The sequence below is a fragment of the Myotis nattereri genome, assembly GCF_964212035.1.
Source record: "Myotis nattereri genome assembly, chromosome: 8".
Lineage (NCBI taxonomy): Eukaryota > Metazoa > Chordata > Mammalia > Chiroptera > Vespertilionidae > Myotis > Myotis nattereri.
In genome coordinates this window covers 89,908,508-89,935,029 of record NC_138083.1, presented here as the reverse complement: position 1 = coordinate 89,935,029, position 26,522 = coordinate 89,908,508, and the positions used below count along the sequence as shown (strand labels likewise).

At 44.8% G+C, this 26,522-nt stretch overlaps 1 protein-coding gene across 1 annotated transcript in view; it reads left to right on the top strand.

Moving 5' to 3' along the window:
* DSG4 (desmoglein 4) overlaps positions 1-4,283 on the top strand; it is a gene marked incomplete at both ends in the record, with an annotated part of 37,771 nt that extends 33,488 nt beyond the window's left edge. The window contains 2 exons of the mRNA XM_081096465.1: positions 772-974; positions 3,513-4,283. Of these exons, the coding sequence (XP_080952591.1) occupies positions 772-974; positions 3,513-4,283 (974 nt within the window). The remainder of the gene's footprint in view (positions 1-771; positions 975-3,512) is intronic.
* Between the last annotated feature and the right edge of the window lie 22,239 nt (positions 4,284-26,522).

The window sequence follows — 26,522 nt, the reverse complement described above, 5'->3', positions numbered from 1 at the left end:
GCCTAGTACAGAGTAAGTGATACTGTGGCCATTATTTATAAGAGACTGTTAAAAAAAGAAAGAAAAAGTCAGCAAATGTGTTCTTTAAATAATACACTGAAGGACTTTTCTTAAATTCACACATGCATTTGCCTCATGAGTCTTGTACTCTCCTCACTCACCAGGCCCACACACACCCAAGACTCCTGCAAACACACAGCCACTGGGCAGGACCAACAAGCAGAGAGGCTGCCCAGACCTCTCCCAGCCCCCAGACCCCTCCCGACCCCTGGCCCTCTCCCAACCCCCGGACCTCTCCCAGCCCCCAGATTTCTCAGAGATGGTTCCTCAGTGTCCCAAGTCAGAGGCTGGGGAGAATGAATGCTCCTGGGAGAGCCAGCTCTCCCCCAGCACCAGGGTGAACCGGGACTGTGAGCTCCTTCCCACAAACACATCGCTGCCCTGCTTTGGAAGGTTCTGGAGAGGGCGCAAACCTTGGGCTGGCGGGGAGCTTGCCAGAGGCAACACTGAAGGCACTGACTGGTGTGGGCACACAGGCCTCCCTCCCCGGCTGGTCACACTTTCAATCTAGGGGCCAAGTGCATGCACAGTGAGAGCCCCTGGGCAGCTGCTCCCTCCGCCCTGGTTTCCACCAACCTGGAGGGGTGGCTGCGATGCCAAGGGCGCCTCACCTGGTTGTGGGGGGTCAGGGTGCCCCGCAGACAGCCCCGCAGTGGTTTCCTTGGACACACAAAGCAGACAACTCCAGCACTGAACTCCTTCTCCCCACAGACATCTACACGAACACGTACGCGGCCGGCGGGACGGTGGAAGGGGGAGTGTCGGGCATGGAGCTGAACACCGGGCTGGGCACCACCGGCATGGCCGCCGGGGCTGGGGGCACCCTGAGGAGGAGGGGCTCCATGCTGGGCCACCAGAGGGAGCAGGCAGACGTGGGCCTGAACCTGGCTTTCCTGGACAGCTACTTCTCCGAGGTAATCCACCTCCCCCACCACACCCCACACCCACACACCCACACCCCCACACCCACACTCCCCACCCTTCCACACACCCCCATACCCCCTCACCCCCCCCACACACACACACCCATCACCCAGGAAGCAGGCTGAGGCTGAACCACAGCAGCCGGCAGTGGGTGCAGGTCTTCACCTCACCCCTCCAGCATCAGACAGAGAGGCCGTGTGGGGAAGCATTTCTCATGACTGACATAACACATTTACTACCACGAGAAAGGCTGGCATCTCTCCTCATTCTCCTCGTCCTTCTTTCCACTTTTCTGTTTCCTCGCAGTTTTCCCACTTTGTTGCCCCTAGCAACCACACAGCAGCAAGATCCTGACTAAGAAAAAGATCTATGTATTTGTGTCCTCACTTGATGGCATCCTTCCTGCTCGGCAGGTGGTTCCCGTAGAAGGGAGAAAAATAAAGTGAGAGCCAGGATTGGGAAAGGAAAGGGGTGGTCACTCAAGAAGAGCAGCCCCAGGACTTGGCACCAGGTCAGGGCCTAGAACCCGGGGCTCCTCTTCTCTGACCAGGGCCCCGCCCGCCAGTGCCCTCACTCAGAGGAGGGACAGGGACTGTGTGAGCTCCAAAGGGAAACCCCCTCATGTACTGGATGGCCCAGCGGGCAGCACACAGAGTAAATACACCCTCCTGTGAATCGCTACTTAGCATGTTTACTTCACCTATTGAGCTTTCCCTTTTACCTCATATTTCACCCAGCCTGTTTCACTCCCCATAGGGTAACACACCAATTGCACCACTGCTCATCACAAAACATTGAAAGGGTGCTGTTGTCATGTAAGCTGTATCTTAAAATTGGTGGTTACAAATATGATGGCAGACTGCGCATGAATAGTATAGGTTATTTGAATGTGTGATCGGTACTACAGAGTGCATTCCACAGATGGGAACAAACTGCACGTGTCACAGAAGTGATGTTTAACAAATCACTCCTAGAATCTCATTAACATCAAAGGAGCTTTACCATGAATGTCAAACTGCCCTGGGCATGTGTTCCTATGGTTACAGTCGGTGCTTTACAGGACAAACAAAAGCCAAATGCATTCTCCTTTCTTTATGAGCACTGAGGTCGTCCTCAGCCAAACATTTCAGCTCTACACTTACAAGTAGCCCTAGATTTCAGAGGGGGTGAGACACAGCCCCTTCCCCCTCCCCCCTCCGCCTTCCCGCCCCCCTCAGCCTCTGAGGATCAAAGTCCAGGCCTCTTTGCTGTCACTGTTACATCAGCACCAGCCACCGGGCAGCTGACGCGTGCCCCATGCCAGAGGATGCTCCTCTCACCCACCTGCCTTTTAAATATTAACCCACAGAGTTTTAAGGTAATGCCGATCTCATGAATAATTGACTTCAAGACCTAAAATCAGCCATTCCTAGCAGTAGCATTTGGATGCTGGTACAGACCAGAGGAAAAGCAGCATGATGTGGTATAAAAGGAAAGCTGGATTTAAAGTTGTAGTGCACAGTTACTTGGGTGTGGGGCATGCCACTGCCCCTCTCTGGGCCTTCAGTATCCTTATTTATAAAACAAAGAGGGGAGCCTGGCTGGTGTGGCTCAGTGGTTGAGCATAAACCCAGGAACCAAGAGGTCACTGATTCAATTCCAGGTCGGGGCATATGTCTGGGTTGCAGGGCACATGCCCGGGTTGCAGGCTCCAGCCCCTGTGAGATGTGTGCAGGAGGCACCCAATCAATGATTCTCTCTCATCACTGATGTTTCTTCTTTCTTTCCCTCTCCCTTCCTCTCTATCTAAAAATCAATAAAAACATTTAAATAAATAAAATAAAGAAGGGGTCAGATTATATCAGCTGATTCAGATGGTGCTAGGCAGGCCCTATTCCATGGGACCCACCAAGGGCCATGGCAGGTGAGAGAAAGGGGAAGAGAATGGCAGGTCTCTGCTCCCACCCCCAACCCCTTCAAACAGAGAAGTTCCACTTTCATGGCTCCTCCCTAGGATTTCACTTGACGATCACAGCAGGTTACCTCCTTGTGCTCTTGCCTGTTAGCCTAACTCCAGAGAGACCCCAGGTCTTTCCACTCAGACCACAAAACTCCACTGACATCCTGATCAAGTCTCTGAAGCTTAGAGATATTTACATCTTTATCCTTGCTTTTATTCTAAGTTGATCAAATATATCTCCTTAAATAATATTTTGAATGTAACTCGATGTGTTTTATTATTTCTTGACCATCTCAGAAACAAAGACTACAAGTCCAAATGGTTAACACATTGTTTTTGATTCATACTCTGAATGTAGAAATGATCACTTGTCAGCGTTCAAATAAGATAATACACATTTATTCTAAATCCATGCGCCATTAATGCACAGTGATCTCCTTCAACAATGCCAATTATTTAGAAAGACAGCAAAGAATCAGGGTTTTCCTAGGTTCATTCCATAAAATCTTCTTAAATCAGATGCCTCTAAGGCGCTGATCATTTAAAGGGAAAGGAAACTTCTAACTTTCCATTTTTCTTCTAATTTCAGAAAGCGTATGTCTATGCGGATGAAGATGAAGGTCGGCCAGCAAACGACTGCTTGCTCATTTATGACCACGAGGGAGTCGGGTCGCCTGTGGGCTCGATCGGCTGCTGCAGTTGGATTGTGGATGATCTGGATGAAGACTACATGGAAACTTTAGATCCCAAGTTTAGAACTCTTGCTGAAATCTGCTTAGACACGGAAATTGAACCATTTCCCTCACACCAAGCCTGTATACCTATCAGTACGGATCTCCCTTTGCTCGGGCCTAATTACTTTGTGAATGAATCTTCAGGAATGACTCTCTCAGAGGCTGAATTCCAAGCAGAAATGGCAATGCCTGAACCCGTGATCCACGGGGATATTGTAGTGACTGAGACCTACACGACTACCGATCAGTGTATGCAGCCCACCACAATCGTTTTCGATCCTCAGCTTGCACCCAATGTTGTAGTAACGGAAACGGTAATGACACCTGTCTATGATGTTCAAGGGAATCTTTGCGTACCAGCTGAGTTAGCCAACGCGCAAAATGTCATCTACACAGAGAGAGTAGTGTCTAGTCCTGGCGTGCCTGACATGAGGAGTGGTAGCATGACTGATGGTTGCATGGGACCTGTGATGAGTGGCAGTATTTTAGTAGGGCCAGAAATTCAAGTGACACAAATGGTGAGTCCTCCGGATATTCACATAAGCCGAACCATTGGTTCCACATCCCCAATGACATCTCGACATAGAGTAACACGGTATAGTAACATACATTACTCCCAACAGTAAGCGCTTTATGGTCAGTATTCCTTGCCCCGTGGAATCACCAACATATCCATCAAAGATGTATAATGTACTCTATTTAACATTTTACTAGTCAACAAATACTCAAATTTTTAAAATGTAATGGCATTCTTTGATTACATCTTTTTGGGGGATAAATATGGCTGAGAACTTTAGATAAGCCTTTTTAAATTATTTCTGACTTTCAATAATATGCCAAAAACACTTGAAGAAACGTGTTATGTCCTTTGATACTGTCTAACAAAGAGCACATAACTCATTAGGCGAACCTTAGAGGTCTTTGGGCCTGTGCATCTGGTCGTGTAAACCCAGATGCCCTTGTCCTTGTAGGTTGCAAAAGGAGTCTTGTCTGCATTCACCAGACATTTGTGTCTTTAGAGAATTATCTCTATTAAATATTTTAATTGAAAAAGTGAACAAAGTATACATTTCTGAAAGGAAACTGAAAAGGAAGATGGGGCATTTAGCAATAGAAAAATAAAATCATTTGTCTCTTCAAATGGTTTCTCAAGATATGAAATATTTAGGGCATGCTTAATATAATACAGGGAAAGAGTTTGCCAGCTAAATGCATCACTGAAAGTGGGCTAGCAATATATATGCACCTATATATCTATACATATATACATAAATCAATATGGATTAATTTTTGTTGCACTTTATTGATTTGTATCATTCATTGTAAATAGCAATTAGAATAGCAAAACAAAATATGAAAACACCACAGTATAAACGGTTCTTAGGGAAGCAGTAGAGTAGGAGAGTTTTTCCCCATTACAGAGAATTTTTCCCCCTGCTCTCACTACTTATGTCAGAAGAACATACGGATTATGGTTTAATAAGTGTCATTGGCCTGAGCCATAGAGTTTTTATTTGGTAACTAGATCATCTCCAGAAGCACCTCTGTAAGTGTGTGTATTCAGCAACTGAAAAGCTGCTCTATGCAGAGTGCTGATCTTGGCTCTGTGAATACATAGGGAGGAAGACAGGCATGATTGCTGTCTTCGTAGTACTTCGAATTCATATCAAGACTTAGAACAAAACTCTGAAGATACATGTCTGAGTTCCCACCAATAATAATTAGTATTTAGACCATTACCAAGCTGTTTTTCCTTTAAACACTGCTCCTTTTACTGGGGGAGTGCAGTGGGAACACATGCACAGGTTGCTTATTGTTAGTGCGCTCAAAGCTGCTTGAGAAAAAGAACTCGAGTGAGATTGTTTTATTTAGTTCTATAAAATATGTAAACTATATAGTAGTAGCTATACTATGACTCGTAAGATCGTGTAAATGAAATAAACTTATTTTCAGGGACTTTTCCTTCGGAAGAAAATAATTTTGGTGCTTCGTCCTTTATAAATAAAACTACTGTAAAATCGGGGGCCTCTCACATACACTCTTGCCCAATTCTCTCATTTCACAGAAAAGGGATCTAGAATGGAGACATTAAGCGATCACAACCAGCAGTTGTGGAACCAAACTTGAACCCCTCGCTCGGGTGCCCTGGCCAGTGTGCCATGTAATACCAGAACTTTAATACTAGAACCGCATCTGGCATGGAGAGGACCTCATTTGGCCTGTTGAATGGTCTTTGCTATTGTCTAGTTGGAGGAAAAAGTCTCCCTCGAGAAAATAAAAAAGGTTTTGTGGTTAAAGTGTCGAATGGCTAAAACAGTGCAATGCCAGGTAATTTACATGTTTTCTAATCAGTTCCAAATTGCATGTATTGCCAGTCATCATAGCCACTCCTTACTTTAGGCTTCACACCAAGATTCCGCCCCATTCTGTTACTCCATAGTTAGGGGAAATCCACACACAGCCAGAGAGCACGGCGTCACGGCCATCCTAACACTCAGTAGCACCTGTACGCGTTCAGGCCCCTGCCATATGCTGACCTATTTTTTTGAAATTTTTATTCTATTAGGCCAGTCATTCTAAACATTGTGAAACAATTAGTAAATAATTAAATGGAAGGTGACAATGGAATTAAAACTAAAAATAGTATTAGATGTGAAAAATTCTGAATAAAATAGTACTGACAGATTAAAATGTTCAAATTAGGTAAAACCACTTGTGAGAAGGGCGAGAGAATTTTTCTGTGGGCTTTCTCTTCTCCGTCTATCAATACGCAAAGATGTAAGGTGCTCGCAGAGGCAATCTACCTCTGACGGTGGCTGCCTCCCTCCGCGCGATCCCTGGAAGCAAGACCAGAGCCATTTCATGTTCTCTCCACGCCACCAGTGAGGAGGAGCCTCCCTCACTCCCAGGTCATCAGCGTCGCTCATACGGGACTCACGCCTCTGAAATCAGTATTTTAAAAACATCATCCCCAGCAAGCAGGACCTCCCGTCCAGTGCTTCAGGGTTACGCTACTGATTTACCTAAGAGGTAAAGGTGACACAGCACTCACTTACAGCTTAAAAATAAATCCAGAAGCCAGGAAAGGAGATGTAACAGATAAATAAGTATAACAGAAGGTAGTTCAGGTCATATCTCTGGCCCTGCATGTTTACTTGAGGGGACAGCATTGTTAAATGAATAAATGGGTTGTCTTAGAAAAGTTCTATCAGGTGAAGGGAAAGAAAGACTATAGGAAGCAGAGTATTTATAAACTTGTTTCATAAAAAAATTTTTCAAAAATTTCTTTTTGATTAGATCTTCCTGTATGCAATGTATTACTAATGTACTGATGTTTTATATGTTTCTTCAATAAAACCTGTGATAAGAAAAAGTGTTTTGTTTTCTCTTTGGTGCACAACCACACATTCAGGAAAAATTTCCCCACTGTGTTCTAGGTGAATACCATCTTTAGCATTACATATATAATAGAGGAAAATGGATTCATTCACAAATTTAAATTCAGAATAATTCACTTATCTGACCATAATAGAATTTCTCAATATAACTGTTATGTTATTAGTAAATGCTCACTATAAACTAACAAATCAATTGAATGTAAATTATAGAATATCTTTTCCCATTGGATGTAATACTGTTCTGTATCAGAGGCACCAATTTCCGTCACAATAATGAAAGAATAATCATTTCAATGAAGGGAACTGAGGAAGGCTTTTGAACACGGTGAGATCTGAGCTAGGCCAAGTAGAATTCTGTCTGACAGTGATTCTAAAAGGTATAAAAACCAAAACCACAGGATACATCCAGAGAACATTAAGTATTCAAATTAAATACTTTTAAGATTAAAGGTATATATTTTAAATGCCTGAAACAAGTGAAGAATTATAAAATTATTACATACTCAGTCATTTTAGATGATGCTTATTATACTAATTACCCAAGACATATTATCCTATTGAATTCTGAAAAACACTTGTGGTATGACCCCAATGTCATAGATGAAGACACTAACGCTGAGGGAAACTGTTTTTATGTCAGAGCTTGAGTAGCAAAGTTAAAATTCACACCCGAGATAGCCTAACTCCAAAAATCGTATTCTTACTACATTCTTGAAAATTAATGATGGAGGACGTGTGAGAGGCAGATGGCAGAGGATCTCGACTCCCATGAGGGGTGTGGCTTTAGCTCGGTAGGGAATGAGGACCCAGTGACATTTCTGTGCTGGTGAACGGCTGGTCCCATTTCACAGGACCCCTCGGGCAGCCCTCGGAGGTCCTCACAATAGCTGCTGTGCTGTTGTCATCAGACACAGAGTCACCTCCACGGCTGGGTCACTAAGGCAGAGAACCGAGCATGGCGGGCAGGAGCACCTTAAAAGAAGGTGGCTCGCTGGCCGAAAGCCTGGGAGAGCCTCTAAGTCTCCACTGAGATGGACAGGTCTGTGCTGTCTTGTCCAACATGACTCCAATCGCTCATTCTGCATGGGAGGCATTTGCACAGTGACTGCCCTTGACCTCTTTTATTACTTGAGGTGAGGCGTATGGACTCTGCGGTTTCTGGAGCAGGGCATGCTTTCTCATAGCTCTGTCCCCTGCCCCGCCCTGCCTCCTTCATCTGAACCCTCTGCACTCCTCTCATCTACTCACTTCTTCCTCCTCATCCTTCAGCGCTCCCTCAAGCTCTGCCACTTCCAGGGAGCGTTTCTTGGTTTGCCCTCCACGACCCACCTGCCTGCTCACTCCACTATCAGCACCTGAGCCTGACAGTCTGTGAGCACCTGAGATAAAGATCTGTATCTCCAGGGAAAGAGAATGTCTAGTACAGAGCATGCACTCTAATTTTGTACTTTTTATTGATTTCAGAGAGGAAGGGAGGAGAGAGAGATTGAAATATCAATGGTGAGAGAGAATCATTGATCAGCTGCTTTCTGCACACTCCCCCCTGGGGATCGAGCCCACAACCTGGGCATGTGCCCTGACTGGGAATCGAGCCGTGACTTCCTGGTTCACTGGTTGATGTTCAACCACTGAGCCACACCGGCCGGGCGCACTCTTTAACTTTGCATTTAAAGAAGCCCTTTGAATGATCTCAGAGAAGCTTGTGTAAATGCCAGACTTAGCAAAAAAAAAAAAAAAAAAAAAATGCAAGTGCATAACTCATGAAGACAGTCACATTTCAGGAGAAATTTAACTTTTGCAAAAAGAGTAATAAAATAAAATTATTGAAAACAAACTAACATTCCTTTCAAAAATAAATTCTAAATAATAAAATAAATTCTAAAATGTTACAGAGAAAGTGATTTTATGCAGAAAAATACTCTGGAAGAAAGTTAAAATTTCTGGAAATTTGAGAGAGACTGCTGATAAAAGGATTACCCTACATTATAGCCATTGGTTGGTTGATGGGTGTTTGTTTGTTTTCCTTTTCAAAACCATTTCTTCGATTTCTTATTTAAGTTCTGTAATAAACATATCATGCAGCAGGGGGCAAACTAGAGTTTCCAATAGTAAAATAAAAGATCTTTACTCTTCGTCATAATATATTTCTCAAAACAACCATAAAAATCAAATAAACGAACCTTAAACATTACACTTACATGTTACATGAAAAAAAAAAAACATTCCCAGAAAGCCAACACTTATTGCCACTAAATATGGTATAATTTTTTTCTTTTTTCTTGAGTGTTAAAATGTGTAAATGATTGTTACAATAAACATGTACTAAATATCAAATACAGATAAAAAGTGATTTGCTAAAACACCTTCTTTCAATTCTGTTTCAGCTTCTTTGAAATAACAGTGAATCTGAAGAAACAGTTCACACTGAGAAAGAATTGCTAGCGAGGGTTTGCCAGTAAACCCTTGCTTTTGTGGACTGTTAAGAAAGTTAATAAACCCAAACTTGGGGGGTGTCCTATCTTGTTAAAAATAATAAGGGGAAGGAAACAGAACCAGTCCAATCGTTACACAAACAAGTTCTGTGTGGCAGGTAAAGGTGGCGACTGTCTGGCACTGACTGGCCAGCAGGTGTCATGTGTGAGCACGACGGGCCTGTGCTCTGGCTCCTCTGTAGGCTGCGCTGTGCATGAGAAAGGCAACGCAGATAAAGCGCATTGAAGGAAAGCTGAGGACTCCCTGTTACTGCTATTGACAGAACAGGCCAACTCTAAGCACTGAAAACCATTTTCTACAAAAAGGACCACGCGTGGGTTAGAAAGTCATAGTTTCTCTGTGATCAGCAGATGACTGAGTTCAAGGTGAGAAACAAGCTGAGTGCACACCTGCCGGGAGGAGGTGAACGGCGCGGTGAGTGATGGTGAGGTGTGAGTACAAAAGTCATGGCGTGCACATGTGATCAGCACAAATGGTGGTTGACTGGGAAGTGTTCTCTGTGTGTTTAACAGGGAGGCACCAACTGGGTGGGGACTTTGGTATCAGCGAGGCATTCGCCACCAGGTGTGGGAAACATAAAAACTAGATGAGGTTGTAAAGAGAGAAGGCTTTAAAAAACAAAACACAAACATGTGTTATTCTGTGCCAGGCATTATGCTAATTACTTTTCGAACATCTTCTTCCTTGGTCCACCTTTTGATCTTCCTTCATAGAAGAAGCAGTTAGGAAAAGATGACATGGGCTCTACTGTGCCTAGTTCCGAAGCGCATTCCTGCTTTAAGCAGCTTTTGAGCGTTTCACCGGCTACTCGTGAGCTAAGTGCTCGGAGGAGAGAGGTGAACCAGGGTCCTGGCCACCAAGCTCGCACAGCAGAGGCAGGAAGAAGCGTTAAAACACAGGATGACACATGCTACCCCAGGGACCGGGTGAGCGGCTGTGGGAGAAGAGAAGGGCCCAGCCTCGAGGAGCTGGAAAAGGCTGATCAGAAGAAACGACCTTTGGCCGAGGGTGGGAGGGCCCATAGCAAATAGGCAGATGAAGAAACGGAAGGGCATTCCAGGCCAACGGAACGGCACGGGAGAGGAGGAGGGAAACAGGGAACACGGACAGAGATGCGATTTTGAAAACTGTCGTAGTTGGCAAGGTGGAGAATGAGAGAAGATGGTCTCTCATTCTCCAAGAATGAGACAAGAAGTCGGAGGCCTACATACGTAGGACCTGCTAAGGAGTCTTTATTTGAACCTGAGAGCCAGCGAGACACTCACAGGACAACTGTGAATTGGGCCTCACCTGGGAAGCTGCTCTGGTGCCTGTAGGAGGGGCAGAGGCTGCTGGGAAGGAGACCTGGGAGGAAGCTGTTTCAATGAACCACAGCAGCGAGGGAATGGCTGGGGTTTCGTGTACACGTCATCATCCCTGGGACAGCTGACCGACTAATGGCCCATGGCACATACTCGCATTGTCATTGCGGCAGCAATGGCGCCGAGGATCAACGAGGGCAACCAGTTAGGCCGAAGATGTCACTGTCGCCTAAAAGCACCAAGCTCAGTAAAAGCTCTTGAAACAGTGGGACTCTCCCTGGAGGACGATCATCGGAAGGAGCAGAACATGCAGACGAAGACCCAGCCTTTTACGTCAAGAATAACAGACTTCCTACATTTATAAGGAATAAAAACAAACATTTTAAACAAGTCAGTGTTAAGATTCTAAGCTACTTTTTGTTAGTGCAGCCAGCATTGATCATCTCCTAGTAAAAAACTAACGTGTACTGCCCTAGCCGGTTTGGCTCAGTGGATAGAGCGCCAGCCTGTGAACTGAAGGGTCCCGGGTTTGATTCCAGTCCAGGGCATGTATGTCAGTTGCAGGCTCCTCCCCGGCCGGGGCCCTGGTCAGGGCACATGCAAGAGGCAACCAATCTATGTTTTTCTCTCACATCGATGTTTCTCTCTGTCTTTCCCTCTCTCTTCCACTCTAAAAATCAATGGAAAAATATCCTTGGGTGAGAATTTTTTTAAAGCACACTAATGTACTTATTGTGGAGAATTTAGAAAATGTAAGAAAATGAAAAGGAAGTGGAAATCATGCACCGTTACCCAGAGGGGACCGCTGCCAACATCATGCTGGTTTTCCTCTCACTCAACGCTGCCGCTGCTTACCCTGCAGCCGACACCCCGCGCCTAGGAAACCCAGATTCGCGGCTGTCACTACAGCCTTTCTCTGGGCTCTTATTCGTTACATGTCACTTAAAAGCTGAGACTATTATGTATAAAAGTTTGTGCCTGCTTTTTCCATTTAACACACTTTGTGAAAGTATCTTAAGGGCTATTTCAGCCCAGGAATGGACACTGAGGTTCCTCCCACTCCTTTGATGGTGTAAATAGTGATGCGGAGCTTTGCAGGTGCTTTACCTTATTTCCATCGGAACTGAAACTGCGGGGTCCAAGGCTTTGCACATGTTTAAGAATCTGTATATTATGACACATTATTGACAAGATGGTCCCAACATCAGTGAAAAGACCTCACACTCCCAAGGGCAATTCTCACAGATATAATATGGTTTTAAAATTTTGGGAGTTCCAGTTTCCCTCCCAGCTGAGATTGAATCTGTGAATCCAATAGATTTGATACAGCATTATGAAACTTAGATTTGTTTGTAAAGATGCCAGGATTGAAGAGAAATATTTAGATAGATACCCTCAGCTATCCAGACAATTTGTCTCAGGTTATTTTTCATGGACATAAAACATACTCATTTTTTCTTCTGAATTCAACACAGGCTCTGCTATCTATAATGTGTTCAGCCCTGATCTATGTATCGTATAATCCTAGAACCAAAATTATTGGCTATAATTTTCTAAGAAAGAACCAAATTATCATCTAACAATTGGAACACTGAAAAAGTTTCTTCCCCAAAAAGGCAGGAGAAGATCTAACCAGCAGGCCACACTGGCATCTCCCAGGCACCACTGTAGGCTGGTCGACAAAACTGGGTCAACCACCCACCAGGAAATATCCTTATAGATTAAATATGTGCTTTACTGGGGGGGTGGGGGGGGAGGGGGGGGGAGGGCGAGGGGGTATCCCCAGCAAAGAGGACATGATCTGACTTGATAATGGCAGGTCCCATCCTGAGATGGCACTTATTATCTTTCTTCTTGATTTCAAAAAATTGCTATTTTCCACTGTCCAGAATACATTAAACTATGACTAATCTTTCACAATCTGTGGACAGCAAGTACCTGCCTGTTCCCTGTTACTCTCCATTTCCATAGTTTCAAACCAATGTTTCCATCCCTCACCCGCCTCCCTTAACTTAGGGAATTAATTTCCTCCCTCTCACCCGCACTGACATGTTGGCAGGAGAGAAGTTACTGTGACAAGTGACGATGAAAAACTATGATAAAATGATTTGTTTTAACCCTTGAACAGAGAGGATGGAAGAGCTAGACACGGAAGGGGACATTTGGCTTATATAGTAATCACTTTCATAACAATTGTAAGGTGGGGTGCAAACTCCCCAAACAATATCACAAGCTAACAAGTCACTCATTCTTCCTGCTGGGTGATGTCTGTTCACACAGCACATAGCTCTCAGCAGGGAGGAGTCCAGATGCTGCCCGACGACTGAAATCTGTAGCACACATCACACGGCCAGCGCTACCAAAAGCTAACTAGAACCTTACACCTTTCACCCTCCCAACTGCACCAGATGCATCAGTGAAAACTAACTGGGTATCTGAAGAAATGGGGGGAAATGTCCTTTAGCGATCCTGGTAATCCACTAGTCTAAGTAGTTAGCGCCTTTCTTCCTGCCTCAATCTGCAGGCTTTCAGCTGAGAGCCTTGTTTTCTGTGGAGAGGAAGCAAGTGTAGGACCTGAAAGAGGGAACAGTGCTCTGGCCTAAGAGAGAACATGACACCTGCCCTCCATCAGCTCCAGCTCTGCACTCTCCCCGTCTCTCTCCAAGTCAGCAGATCCTTTCTGCCCTGCACCACAGGCTCCCTCAGAAAGGAAAAGCCAGCAGGTCAAGGGGGCAGCAGCCTCCTCCCAGATTCCTCCCTCCCGCTGTCTCCTCCCCACAGAGCCAAAGGAGGGGACGGGGAGGAGACCACAGCAAATCCCACTGGCTTAGGAGTAGGGCTTCCAGGGAATCGAAAAGGGTGTCCTTCCTCTGAAGATCAGGGTGTGTTCCGTTCATTGCATGTTTTGGCAAAGTGCTTGTCAAGCACCTCAGCAAAGGCAGAAAAGCATGTGGCTTAACAGGAAAAAGGCTGGGGCTGAAACCACCGAGCCCCACGATAGACTGACAGGCAGTGAAGGCTTAAAAGAGAAAGCATCCATCACACTGTCAGCCGGAAAATCTGGCCAAAATAAGAAATGCTTCATAATCACTTTTGCAACTTGGAGCCATTGGTGATTCATGGGGCTGTGTGCATAGTTAGCAGTAAGCACGCCTCCTGGGTTGCCAGGACAGATGCATAATTACTGATGGGTATTATCACCATCCCTCTCCGTCTTAACTTAGAATCGTCCACCTATTGCCCCCTTCCATACTCATCTTGTTAGACTAAGTTGAATTTCCAAAAATAGTCACCATTTTAGGCATTCATTAAATATTTGTCAATTTCACGTGACCAGTTAGGTATGTAAAATCCTTCACAGCAGGGATAAATTAGCTCCTTTCTTTCCATGCTTATGGACACACCCTGATCCAAGATTCCACCATATCTCACTCATCTTTGTATCTCTAGGCCCAAAGTGTGCTTGGAACATCTTAGACACCTAATAAGTGCCTGAGGAATAAATACTAGCTGACTAAATTATCCTTCTCAATCACTTCTTAACATTATCAAAATTATCTCCTCTACTGTCTGTAGATTATGACAGAATCTGTCTTTCTAAAGGAGACATGATAAAGAGAGATTAATAGTCTATCAGGAGGAAAAAATAATTAGATGCCTCAACTTCTACCTACCGAGGCTCACCACTCTGCATAACTAGAGTGCGAATTCTATTCATATTTGGGTCCAGTTCTTGGATAAGTTACTTAAATCTGCTCACCTTCTTTTTTTGTAAAATTAGAGAGATGGATTAAATTTGTGTTTTTCACACAGTGAACTACACCCCCCAATAATGGATCATAAAGTCAATTTAGAATGTCTACCTAGATGAGCGGTTTTAATGGAATGAAATAGAATATAAAAGGAAATAGCAAAGTCCATCATACATAATAAGAGTATATGTCTGTGCATGTGTGTACTGGTTGGTGATAAACTATATTTTTGACCATGTTTAAAAGGAGTTTGAACACAACTAAACTAGATAGATCATCTTAAGTTTCGTTGGCCTCTCAAATGCTTGACTTTTCTGAATAAGTTGAAGGAGAAATAGGAGGAGTTTGAGTGCCAGGAATGAGGAAGCTAGCCAGACAGACAGGGGACCGTGCCTGCTGGAGCAGAGCAACAGCTGTGCATGTGGAAGGCGCCCAGTGCCCTTCCTGGCATTCCCATCACATGCAGGTAGGCGTGAGGTAGATCTTTTATACAGAATTCCTCTTCCTGGGAAACACTGGGAAAATACGGAAGTTATCAAATCCCTGAGGACTGCCGAGGAATTTGTCAGAATGAGTACCTGTGACCCTCATCTACCAGGGGCTGTCAGAATCGTTACTAAGGAAAGGCCGTTCAACATGGAGACAAGGCGGTGGGTTGTCGGTGCATCATATCGTCACTTAAATTGAACCCCGCAAGCCCCACTCTGACTCTCTTTGCTTTGATCTTTAATTTCTGGAGCATGAAATAGATTATTCTTTATAGATGTTGAGACATGTGTCCATGGTTCCTGCTCAGTGGCGATTTGTCATCCCACCTGGGACAGTGGGGGTGGGATTCTCGCCTAAGCCCCATCACTGTGAGCTAGGCAGTCGGAGGTGAGTCCCTTACCGCTCTGTGCTTCATGGTTACTATTTGTAAAATGTGCGTTTGTGGGACAATATATGTTCTCCAGGCATGACATTGCCCAGCTCTCCCTGCAGGATCCTGCTTAACCAGATCATCCCTGTTAGATGCTAAATCCTTCCTACAATGGGAGTGATCGGAGGCATTCCAGGCATCCCAGGTTCAAGGAGAAACCAGTTTGGAGCATCCTCCTTGTGAGTAAAATTCCAGGCATGTAATTCCGGGATGCTTTATGGTCACCTGGGAACGTTGGAATAAAGCCTTTGGGAGGACACTGTCCCCTGAGGGACAACTCTTCTGAAAGAGCTCCCCCCACCCCCAATGCCTGGAGGTTTTGTGTTGCCCCACACCTTCCCCTGCTGCTCTTCTTGATGGGCGGGTGGGGTGGGGGTGGGGGGAGGTGTCAGGGTCAGTGCACCCACTCCCCCCGCCTGCCCCCCCACACACAATAGCTTGCTTTTCTTCAAACTCTGGCAGAGAGGTTTTAATTAAATCTAAATGAGTATACCCTGCCAGTGTGGCTCAGTTGGTTGAGCGTCCTCCCGTGCACCAAAAGGTCACAGGTTCATTCCGGGTGAGGGCACATGCCCTGATTGTAGGCTCCATCCCCAGTAGCGGGTGTGTAGGAGGCAGCTGATGGGCGTTTCTCTCTCCTCAATGTTTCTCTCTGTCTCCCTTCCTCTCCAAAATCAATTTTAAAAAATATTTTTAAAAAGTCTAAATAAGTATCAGGCAATTTGGGGCCTTCTATTAAGAGTAAAAATAGTGTGGGAGAAACATGTATGCTTTCTAGTGAAAACTCAAAATATAAAATTTCCTGATAGAGAGATTAATACAAACATCAGGTCTACATTCTGCCCAGAGATAGTGAGAAAGAGGGGAAAGGGGCAAAAAGAAAAGAAAAGTAGAAAGTAAAAACAGAATAGGTGGGCAGGGAGGGGGAAACCCCTGAAGCAGCAGGAAGGAGGAGAGGAGGGAGCGGGAACAGGAATGGAGAGAGCGGGCAGCATCCAGCCAGACGGACGGAGGGGAGATGGCCCGGAGGTGCTCAGGCGGCTGTGCTTGGCTCACTAGCCCCTCAGGAGCCCGCCTTCTCGATCTCACCAGGAAGCTGCATGACAAAGGGCAGACGAGTCGGGTCTAGGATAGACAGTCGGGTCCTGGTTTGGAACTGGGGGAACCTACTAGATATCTGTTCTGATTTCTGAGGGATGGTTCCTAATCGTACTTCTTTCTCGTTTTTGTTGTTTTTTTCTCATGAGAGTTCTAATCACCTAACCCTTGAGCTTTATCCTGACTGCTTCGCCCGCTGCCTGACTTGGATCTCTGATTGTTAACATAACGAGAGCCTTTCAGACACGACTGCTTGCCCGCTTCCTAGAGTCTGACCTGGGGTCGCTGCCCCTAATCGTAGACTTTCCCCCAAGACCCCCAGACCTCCTCTCCAGGCCAGGCTGCAGAGGCTTGACTCCCAGCTCAGACTTCAACCCACTGAGTTCATTTCAACGAATGCTTATTGAGTGTCTGATATGAACAGACCCGGCACTGGTGCTACAGAGGAATAACACAAAGTCCACTCCTTGCGGGGGGCGGGGGGGGTGCACTTGAAAGGGGGGTCAGCTGTTCAGCAAACATTTCAGGATGATCTCTAAGAACGCTCTCCCCAGGTCCTGTATGGGCACCGGCTAGTCTGGAAGATCAGAGATGGCACCTGGAGGAGACGATTCCTCCGCTTAGTGCTAAGGAAGCAGCTGGCAAAGAGTGGGCAGGGATGCTAGCGGGTGGTAGGGGTGATGGTGGGCGGGGAACCCCAGCAGTCTGCAGTCTGGTGTGACACAGGCATAAAAAGCATAAGGCGCATGCCGGGGAATGGTGGGCCGTGAGACTTAGACGTCTTTGGACCAAATCATAGAAACCGACGTGTCCACGTTAAAATCTCGAAGTTTACCCTACAGGAGCTGAGGAGACACTGCAGGGATCTGACCCAGGCTCAGATCTGCACTTCACAGGAGTCTCAGTGCCTCCATGCTGCTGGGCTTGTGGAGGGCAGGAAGGGCCTGATCTGCTTTCGGTTCTGGTTCTGTCCTTTGGTTCTGACATTCTGTGACCTATTGGGCAGGACTCATGGCAGCTGCACAAATCGCTTTGTCTTTTGACGAAGGATATTATCAATGAAGGATATTATCTGTTTAATATGTAATGTATTTCTGCAACCGTCGGCATCAACTGTTTAAATATTTTGGAACTTGTCTCACAGGCTAAAAAGATCATTACTGCAGATCACTAGAATCTTCCTTGACGTCTGCATAACCTGAGTATTAATCAGCATAACCTGAATATCAAACAAATAGACCACCAAGAGGCAAGTGGGTTACCCAGATACCCTTCTGTTTTCCGGTGAGATGCAAAATGAAGTGCGTAGGCTGCATCCCGGACAAAGATGCTTGATTTGAACCTGAAAACCTTTAGCTGTAATAAGGAAAGTAGAAGGGATTAGAAACACAAGGAGAGAGGGACAAGTTAGACACAAGTTAGACAAGACCCGTCCAAAGGGCGACCTCTATAAGACAACTGGCTAAATCTCTGCAACAAGTTGGTGTCATTCTTTTTTTTAATTTTTAAAAATAAAAACAATATTAGCCAAAACCGGTTTGGCTCAGTGGATAGAGCACTGGCCTGAGGACTGAAAGGTCCCAGGTTCGATTCCAGTCAAGGGCATGTACCTGGGTTGCAGGCACATCCCCAGTAGGAGATGTGCAGGAGGCAGCTGATCGATGTTTCTCTCTCATCGATGTTTCTGGCTCTCTATCTCTCTCCCTTCCTCTCTGTAAAAAATCAATAAAATATATTTAAAAAAAATAAAAACAATATTAGAGTAAAATAAATGTAAGGTGGAATTGTGGTCCTGAATTAGATGCTAATTTGGACAGGACAAATCAGCTTTAAAAGCCTTTATTTATTTATTTATTTATTTATTTATTTATTTATTTTCTTATTTGAGGAAATTTTAATATGAACTGAGTATCTGAGAAGATAATGTTAACTGACATGGAAAAATATAGATCCACTCACATAAAAAAAGCAAGTGACTAAAAAGCATGTATAGCAGACTCTCATTTTGGCTAAAACAAAAAGCCACACACAGGTGAATAAGAAAGTAAATGAAAGAAATTTCAAGCAGGAAAGAGAACCAATATTTACCTTCCATGTATTTAAATGCTCTGCTAAGCATTTCCTCCACATCACTTACTGGATTATTTAATTCTCCCAAACACCCTGAAGGAAAGCGTAGTTCACCTCACTTTCCGGACAAGACTTGTACTACTTAGAGGTTACTGGAAGTGATCTCTGGGTGATCAGAATTCGGTGACTTTCTTTTCCATTTTGCTTGTTTGTATTTTCTAACTTCCTATGCTGCACCATAATAATAAAATGATGCTTTTATTTTTTTAAAAAAAAAACTAAGAAGAAAGTGCAGATAAAATAAGCAAATACAGCACTTTCCAACTTCTGTGGCCCGCATCCTTTTCTAATAGACACAAAAACCTGTAACTCTTTGAAATTCCAAAAAAATACCATAATTTTTTTTTAAAACCAAAGCAATAGCACAGAAAACTGCTCTGCTTTCGGGCTATGAACAGGCACCTTGCAGACTCCCTGAGAAGTTAGGGAAGCCTCCCTCGTGTGGTCACGTCCCTCCTGTGGGAGCCAATAGGGCTGTGGGAAGAACATAAACTTTAAAGGCAGACAGACCTGTTCAAATCCCAGCGCCACTGACCAATATGGTGGACTGGACGGAACTGCTGGGCCTGGGTTGTCTTGTCTGCAAAATGGGGTGAATAACATCTTCCTTGCAGAGTGTTAGGGGTAATTAAATAATTAAATAAATGATGTCAAGAAAAAGCTTAACACCCCAATTAAGTACATCGAGGGCACTCAATAAATATCTGTTCCCTTCATGCCAGAAATTCTGACAGCTGTTCAATGAGATCGAGGCTCTATGTGCCTCAAGGGAGCCCCTCTATATGTCATCAGTCCCCTAACAGGTCCTCTGCCCCACCTCTCGCTCCTAGCTTTTACTTAACTTCCCTGCTCAATCTGGGGCCCAGCTAAGAAGTACAATTCAATTCTCTTCATCTCTACACCCCTCATCCAATGATTCATCCATCCACGTCCTTACTTAACAGGTAACCACTGAGAACCAAGCAGTGGACCAGATGAGAAGGGGCCAGGGGTGGGAGGGGCAGTGGGCTAAACCCAGGATGTACCATTCCTGCCCCCAAACTCACCAGTCAGCTGCTTTGTCCTCCACCCATAAGCAGGTGCACAGGAGGGATGGGAATGAAGTCAGCCTCACTACAGCCGCATCCCCCTCTCATAGAAGCATGAGGCCGGAAGAACAGTACATCTCGCAGTTGCTTTTTGAATAATCACAGGATTATAGTGAAGTCTGCTATCTGGTAAGAGAAGACCCCTTCAGTACTCTTCGTAGTCCTTCTTTAATGAGCTGTTGAGGACATTTTTCCTTCCATGTAGACTTCAAGGCTTTTATGCTCTTCCACTTCAATCCCTCACAGAGACTATGGGTCAAGCCTGAGACCTGCATTAGATTTTTCTCTGAGGAACTGACATTCTAGAATAGAAAGTGTTCTCACCCAGGGATATACCATCTTTCTGTTTTCTTACCTCTTGTGATATGTCCTTCATCAATATTATGTTATACATTTTTGAGTTAGCTACTTCCAAATATTTTACAGTTTTTAACCAAGACTGTGACTAGACTATGTTTCTCATTTTACTTTCTAGATTTCTATTACTAGGGCAAAGAAAAGTTACAGAATTTTTCTATAAAACTCTACCTTAAAATTTCTTTAAGAAAATGCTATGTGCAAATGTGTGATGTTAAATTTAAAAACACTGGAAGACAGAAATAATTTCCTCTGAAAAGATAAATTATCAAAATGTAGCCCCCCAGAACAGAAAACCCTCAATGCGCTGAAATTTGGAGTAACTGGAGATGCATTTCCTAAGCACTTCCTATAAACGCAGGCTGACCAACCCAAATGAGTACCAATTGCATCACCTCGGAGTGCAAGCAATAAGAAGGTGTCCTGAGAACCTGCCAACTCACTTCACAGGGAGAGCTGGAGATTAGCATTAAGTCCTGGCGTTGCACAAGTCAAGCAACAGGCGCACACATCCGTAAAACCGGCCCGGGTCTCACGCAGCAGAAAGGGACCTGCACTGACTCACGGGCTGCTGAGCTAACAAGGGCGGGAGAGGCCGCCTCCCTCCCTGTCACCCCTCCTGAGGCGGGGCCTTCCAGAAATCACCCGAGTGAGCTGGAGCTGAGCCAGCCTGGGTCAGAGACCACAGCTCACACTGCACAGACTGTGCTCGGGGAAACCTTAGGTTCCATACACGCATAGGAATCTTCAGACGCTTCAAGGAAGGAAAGGAAGTGGAAATGACGTTCAGAAAAGTTCATGTGGAACAACACAGAAACCCTCCCGTGGGCTAAGGAACATCTGCTCACACGCTGGGTTCATTACCCGGCCGGGACGCGGTGGATTCCGAGTCTCTTCTCGATGACAAGGATAGAATAATGGTGCTTAGTCCAAGGAAGGCCAATCAGACACGTCCAAACTGCAGAAAAAACATGTCCCTGTGTCTGAGCTGAAAGTTCAGTGCTCCCCTAACTATGTGAACACAAAACCGATCCACCTGACGGGAAAGGTACTCTGCCCTGAAGACGGCAGAGAAAATTCACTTGAAATGTCTGTTTCCTCTAAGTAATCTTTTCAAGAGGTTTTGTAGCTCCTAGTCAGGACATCAATCACCACATGCCCAGTCCACTACGCCGTGCAGGTTTTACTGGTTTGCCCAACTTACCGGGAACTTACTAGTCATGAAAGCATTCGCGTCTGATCCTCGCCGGGTAAAAAGCCAGGAACACATGGGTCTGGCAGAGAAACGGACCCGCCCTGAGGGACACTGAATGGCGGCGGCTGCTCATTGTCTTGAAAGGGCCCCCCTTCCTTCCCACGCCAAAGGCAGCGCTCTCCACGGCAGGCGCCCTGAGAGCCTTAGAGGCCATTCCCGATGTCCCTGGGGATTGCAGAGTCCGTCTTCCTAAGGCTGCTCTGAGCACAGCAGGGAGCGGAGATACACGTCCATGGGCAGCCACGCCCCGGCATGCGCCTTGAGCAGCAGGTGAAGCATGCCGCCTATTTCTTCCCATGGGTGGAGTGGAGGGTTGAGATTTAAATTAAAACAATTACTAGTGAATTAACCAATCTGGAAATATCTTTTTGTTATAACTGTTGGAAAAGAGGCATCTGGGACATGGAGCTGTTGGCCATCTCAGACATGGACCTCAGGACTTGCTCATGCGAGGGGTGTGTGTGGGTGTGTTCACGCTCACGTTGTGGTGATCGCCACGGATGTGCGTGCATCTCTTCAGGCTGTGCTTTGGAATAGGCTGTTCAGTGCTTCAGTCAAAACTTGCCTCCTTGCTAATATTTTAAAGTTATAAATCATAATTCTCTTAGAAGCATTATACTTTGTGTACTCTTGCTGTGGGTCTCATTTTTAATGGAACATTAAGGGAATGCAGTATTTTAAGTGTAACTTTGTGAATATCTTTTATCTAGAGGTCTGTTGCTATTTTTATCTTTTATGAAATTTTTGTCACCAAGTAAGGCAGGATAACATTTTCTTCCAGATTCAGTTGGTGTAGGGTATTCTTGGTTATCAAAATACTCATAGCTTTGGGACTTGGAAATGGTAAATATTCATGATGTGTGAGAAAGCATGATACATAACTGTACCATCTTAATTACATAAAAATGGAAGCTTAGTTGTGTAGATACACAGGATTTAGGACATGTCAGACTGTGAACTGCTTGTGATTATAGATGGCTTTGTTCTTTGCTTGTTTTTCAGTTTCCTATTTATGCGCATGTTAACTGTAAAAAAAAATGTTACTTTAAAAGCCAAAAAAACAACAACAATTATCAAAAGAGATTTCCTTCCCCAGGAATTACATAATAATAACACTGGTACAATTTGAATGCTAGAAAAACATAAGTAATGGCTCCCATGATACTTAAAAATGCTTGAGGACGTCTATAAAATGTTCCCGCTACCACCAAAGTGAAGATTGAAAATGTGAAAATAGAGGCTGTGGCACTAGCTACAGAGCACAGAGAATTCATATTTGACTTGGCAGATTTGGCTGTCACACCTTTTGACATCATCTCACCTGAGACGGTGAAAAGGCCAGAATGACGCTCGATCCAGGAGGGCTGTGGGCCCTCTGGAACTAACCAAAATCCAGAACTCACTCTGTTCTGAGTCCAGCTCCTTAGATTGCTATACTCAGATCTCAATTTTTCTTTTAACTTATTATAATCTAATAAATTACTAGCATTCAATAAATACTTAAATCTGTCAATTGCGCTAAAATATATTTTTTCATAAGAATACTGTTTTCCCTGCCCAGCCGGTATGGCTCAGTGGTTGAGTACCAACCTATGAACCAAGAGGTCACAGTTTGATTCCCAGTCAGGGCACATGCTCGGATTGTGGGCCTGATCCCCACTGTGGGGTGTGCAGGAGGCAGCTGATCAATGATTCTCTCTCATCAGTGATGTTTCTATCTCTATCTCCCCCTTCCTCTCTGAGACCAATAAAAATATATTTGAAAAAAATACTGTTTTCTCATAAAAGAAGTGAAAAAGAATTACCTATAACAAATTTTATGCCTTATAGGGAGGAGGAACATCAGCAGGGGATGTAAATTGCTAATAGCCTTTTAGATGACAAGTTATTAAAAATTTGAACTATATGTGCCCTTTGATCCCACAGTTATACTTGCACAACATTTTCACAGATGTATTCACTTATTCCTCCCCAAAGCCCTGGGAATGTTCTGCTAAATGAAACAGACATGGCTGGTCGCTCACAGAGCTCACCGTCAAGTGGTGGAGAGAGGCAACAGAAGCAATCCCACCGAGTAGCAGCAACCTACACATCACTGAGCCCTGCACGGAAGCACACGGGAATGCCAGGTACAAATAATCAGAATAATGGAGGTGAGAGTGCCCATATGTGGGGAGGAGGAAGGCCTCTCAGAGAAGGCCACATTAATTACCACCTACTGAATGAGACGCCCGCGAGGAGGAAGGGGGAGAAATGAAGTGAAGAGCTGAGGCAGAAAAGGAGCTGAGGGTTTTGGAAGAACAACAGAAGGAGCAGGAGAGAGGGAGGGGTTGTGTGAGGTGGTGGGAGAGGAACTCGGGGAATGGCTGAGGCTAGTTCCTTGTAAGCCACAACAGGCAGGTCCGATTCTGTTCCAGGTGCACTGGGAGCCTCGACCTTTGGAAAACAGACTCGGGTTGCTGAGTAAGGAGCGGACCGGGCGAGGTGGGAAGGGAACAGGAGCTCAGCCATAGACCCACCACCCGAGCTACCTGAGAAGGATCGGGGATTTGGCTCGTGAGGAGGAAGCCAGGGAAGGAGGAAGCGGGATGGATTCTAAATACACTGTCAGTTTTATCTGCAACAAACCACGGGAACCAAAGAAAAGCTTTGCTCAGAAGCCCTTTGTTGAGTGAGATGCATTTGGAAATTCCTCCCTCACAGGGTTTATTACCTTACAAAAATATGCCCACATCTAAGCAATTGCTTAATCAAACCAAGTCAGAGCAAAAAGACAATGACCCTGGTCCACAGGATCAGGAACAATTTTTTTTTAATATGCACTCACCCCTATTTAGCATTCTGAAGTTTGGGCTTGAATCCATATATGTTAAAAATTACACAAAGTTTTCAAGTAAGAAGCATGGTGAACCATGTTACACGCCTTCCTCTAATGCAGTCGTTCTCAACCTTCTGGCCCTTTAAACACAGTTCCTCATGTTGTGACCCAACCAAAAAATTATTTTCGTTGCTACTTCATAACTTTAATGTTGCTACTGTTATGAATTGTAATGTAAATATCTGATATGCAGGATGGTCTTAGGCGGCCCCTGTGAAAGGGTCGTTCGACCGCCAAAGGGGTCGCGACCCACAGGTTGAGAACCGCTGCTCTAACGGGACCATGGTCACCAGCCCTATTCTCACTAATTATTCACGTGCAGACTGTGCCCTTCAGACGCACAGCTGTATAGTCTCTGGCATTTCTGAGTGTCTTTAGGGACTATCCTGGTGGAAGAGATGCAGGGTTTCCATTCCCGTGAATAACAAAGCGATGAGCACAGGCTCTGAGGCCAGGGCAGGGTCCGTGTTTAATTTTGTTAATGCGTATGTGTGAGACCAATATCTTAGCTCAAGAGCGTGCAGACATTCAAAAACAGTGAAGTACCGAAAGCAGTAATGTCTGACATAGAAAACATATTAAATACATGCTTCCAGTCAAAACAAACGAAGACCAGTGAAGGCTTGTCGGTGAGAGTGCGTCTCATTAACTCCCTCCACGTGAGGAAGAACAGCACTGCCGTGGGTAACGAGCACTAGAAACACCCGGAGACCTCTGAGCCACTGCGCACCGGACAGACACGCATTCTTCCTGCTTCACTCCATGCGCCCGTGTTCCCACGCCTACAAACTGAAGCATGGTGTCTTGGCTTTTTGATGTGTTGTATCTACTGTCCAGCTTCTATACTTCCAATGCGGTGCAGCAGGCGAAGTACAATATACACACACGATGAAGATCCCTGTTAGGGATTCTGATTATTATTGTTGGGATCCTCTTCTCTTTCCGCCTTTTGAGTAAGAGCCAGTTTCAAGTTGGACTGAGGTTTCCAAAGCCATTATCCTGAGCATAAGAAGATAACCAGCCAACAGAAACCACTGGCAAGTCCTCCTTTCTTTCCTTTTCAGACAAACAAAACAGCAAGTGAGGACACTGCTCAGTGCAGAAGGCGCTTTGCAGAGACCTTCCTGGCACCACGTAAATGTGGCCCCAGCACGACGATGCCTTATTACTCACCAAGGCCCCAATCCTCCAAAGAAAAGGAAGTGTTGGCTTAGAGCACTGTCAAGGTCACACAGAAAAGTAGAGAGGGAGCCCCATCTGCCTACCGAGCACACAATGGGATTCGTCATCGCTCTCTCAGGCCTCCTCAACTGGGACAGTGGCTGAAGCCAGCCTGCATCCGACCAAGAATGGTATGTGGGTCTCTAGAAGGGCGCCCTATCCTTTATACAGCGCCCAACCAAGAATTCTTAGAGGTATTTTGAAATACTTAACCTGTGTTCAGGTAAAGAGAGAGTAAAATGATAATTAGCAGTTTTAAGCCCTAATAATTAAAATTGTCAAAGAACTGAAGTTTTAAGGAAGGCAAATCAGAACGAAGTCAGCCATATCTAGAACTGAGTCCACAATGCAACTTATGGCTATGCCTAGGAATATCATAATTCACTGCTAACATTTTTTAAAATCTCTTTTGTCTTTAGCACAATAAAACTTTGAAGAATTACAAGATTTTAAATAATGGGAAAGAAATTGAAAGTTCATTGCATTTTTCTCTTCTTCCCTGATCCTCACCCAAGGATATGTTTCCTACTGATTTTTTTAGAGAAAGGGTAAGGAAGAGAGAGAGAGAAAGAAACATCAATGTATGAGAAAAACATCAATTGGTTGCCTTCCATATGAGCCCCCACAGCGATCAAACCCACAACCCAGGTATGTGCCCTGACCAGGAACTGAACCGGCACCCTTCCAATGCATGGGATGACCCTCCAACCAACTAAACCATAACAGCACATTAATTTTTAAATAACTTTTTAAATTATAAAACTAATACATTCTCATTACAAAAAAAATCTCAGAAAATATATACAGGCCTAATGAAGAAAATAAATTAAGTATATGTGTTGGGGGAGAGCCTTGAAAGCCTAAATTCAGGATCAATTCCAAAGAACTGACATGTAGTCTTATTCAAATTCATAAGGACTTTAATAGGAGAAACTTACATACACGGGGACAGCAGTGTAGGGAGGCAGGGAAGAA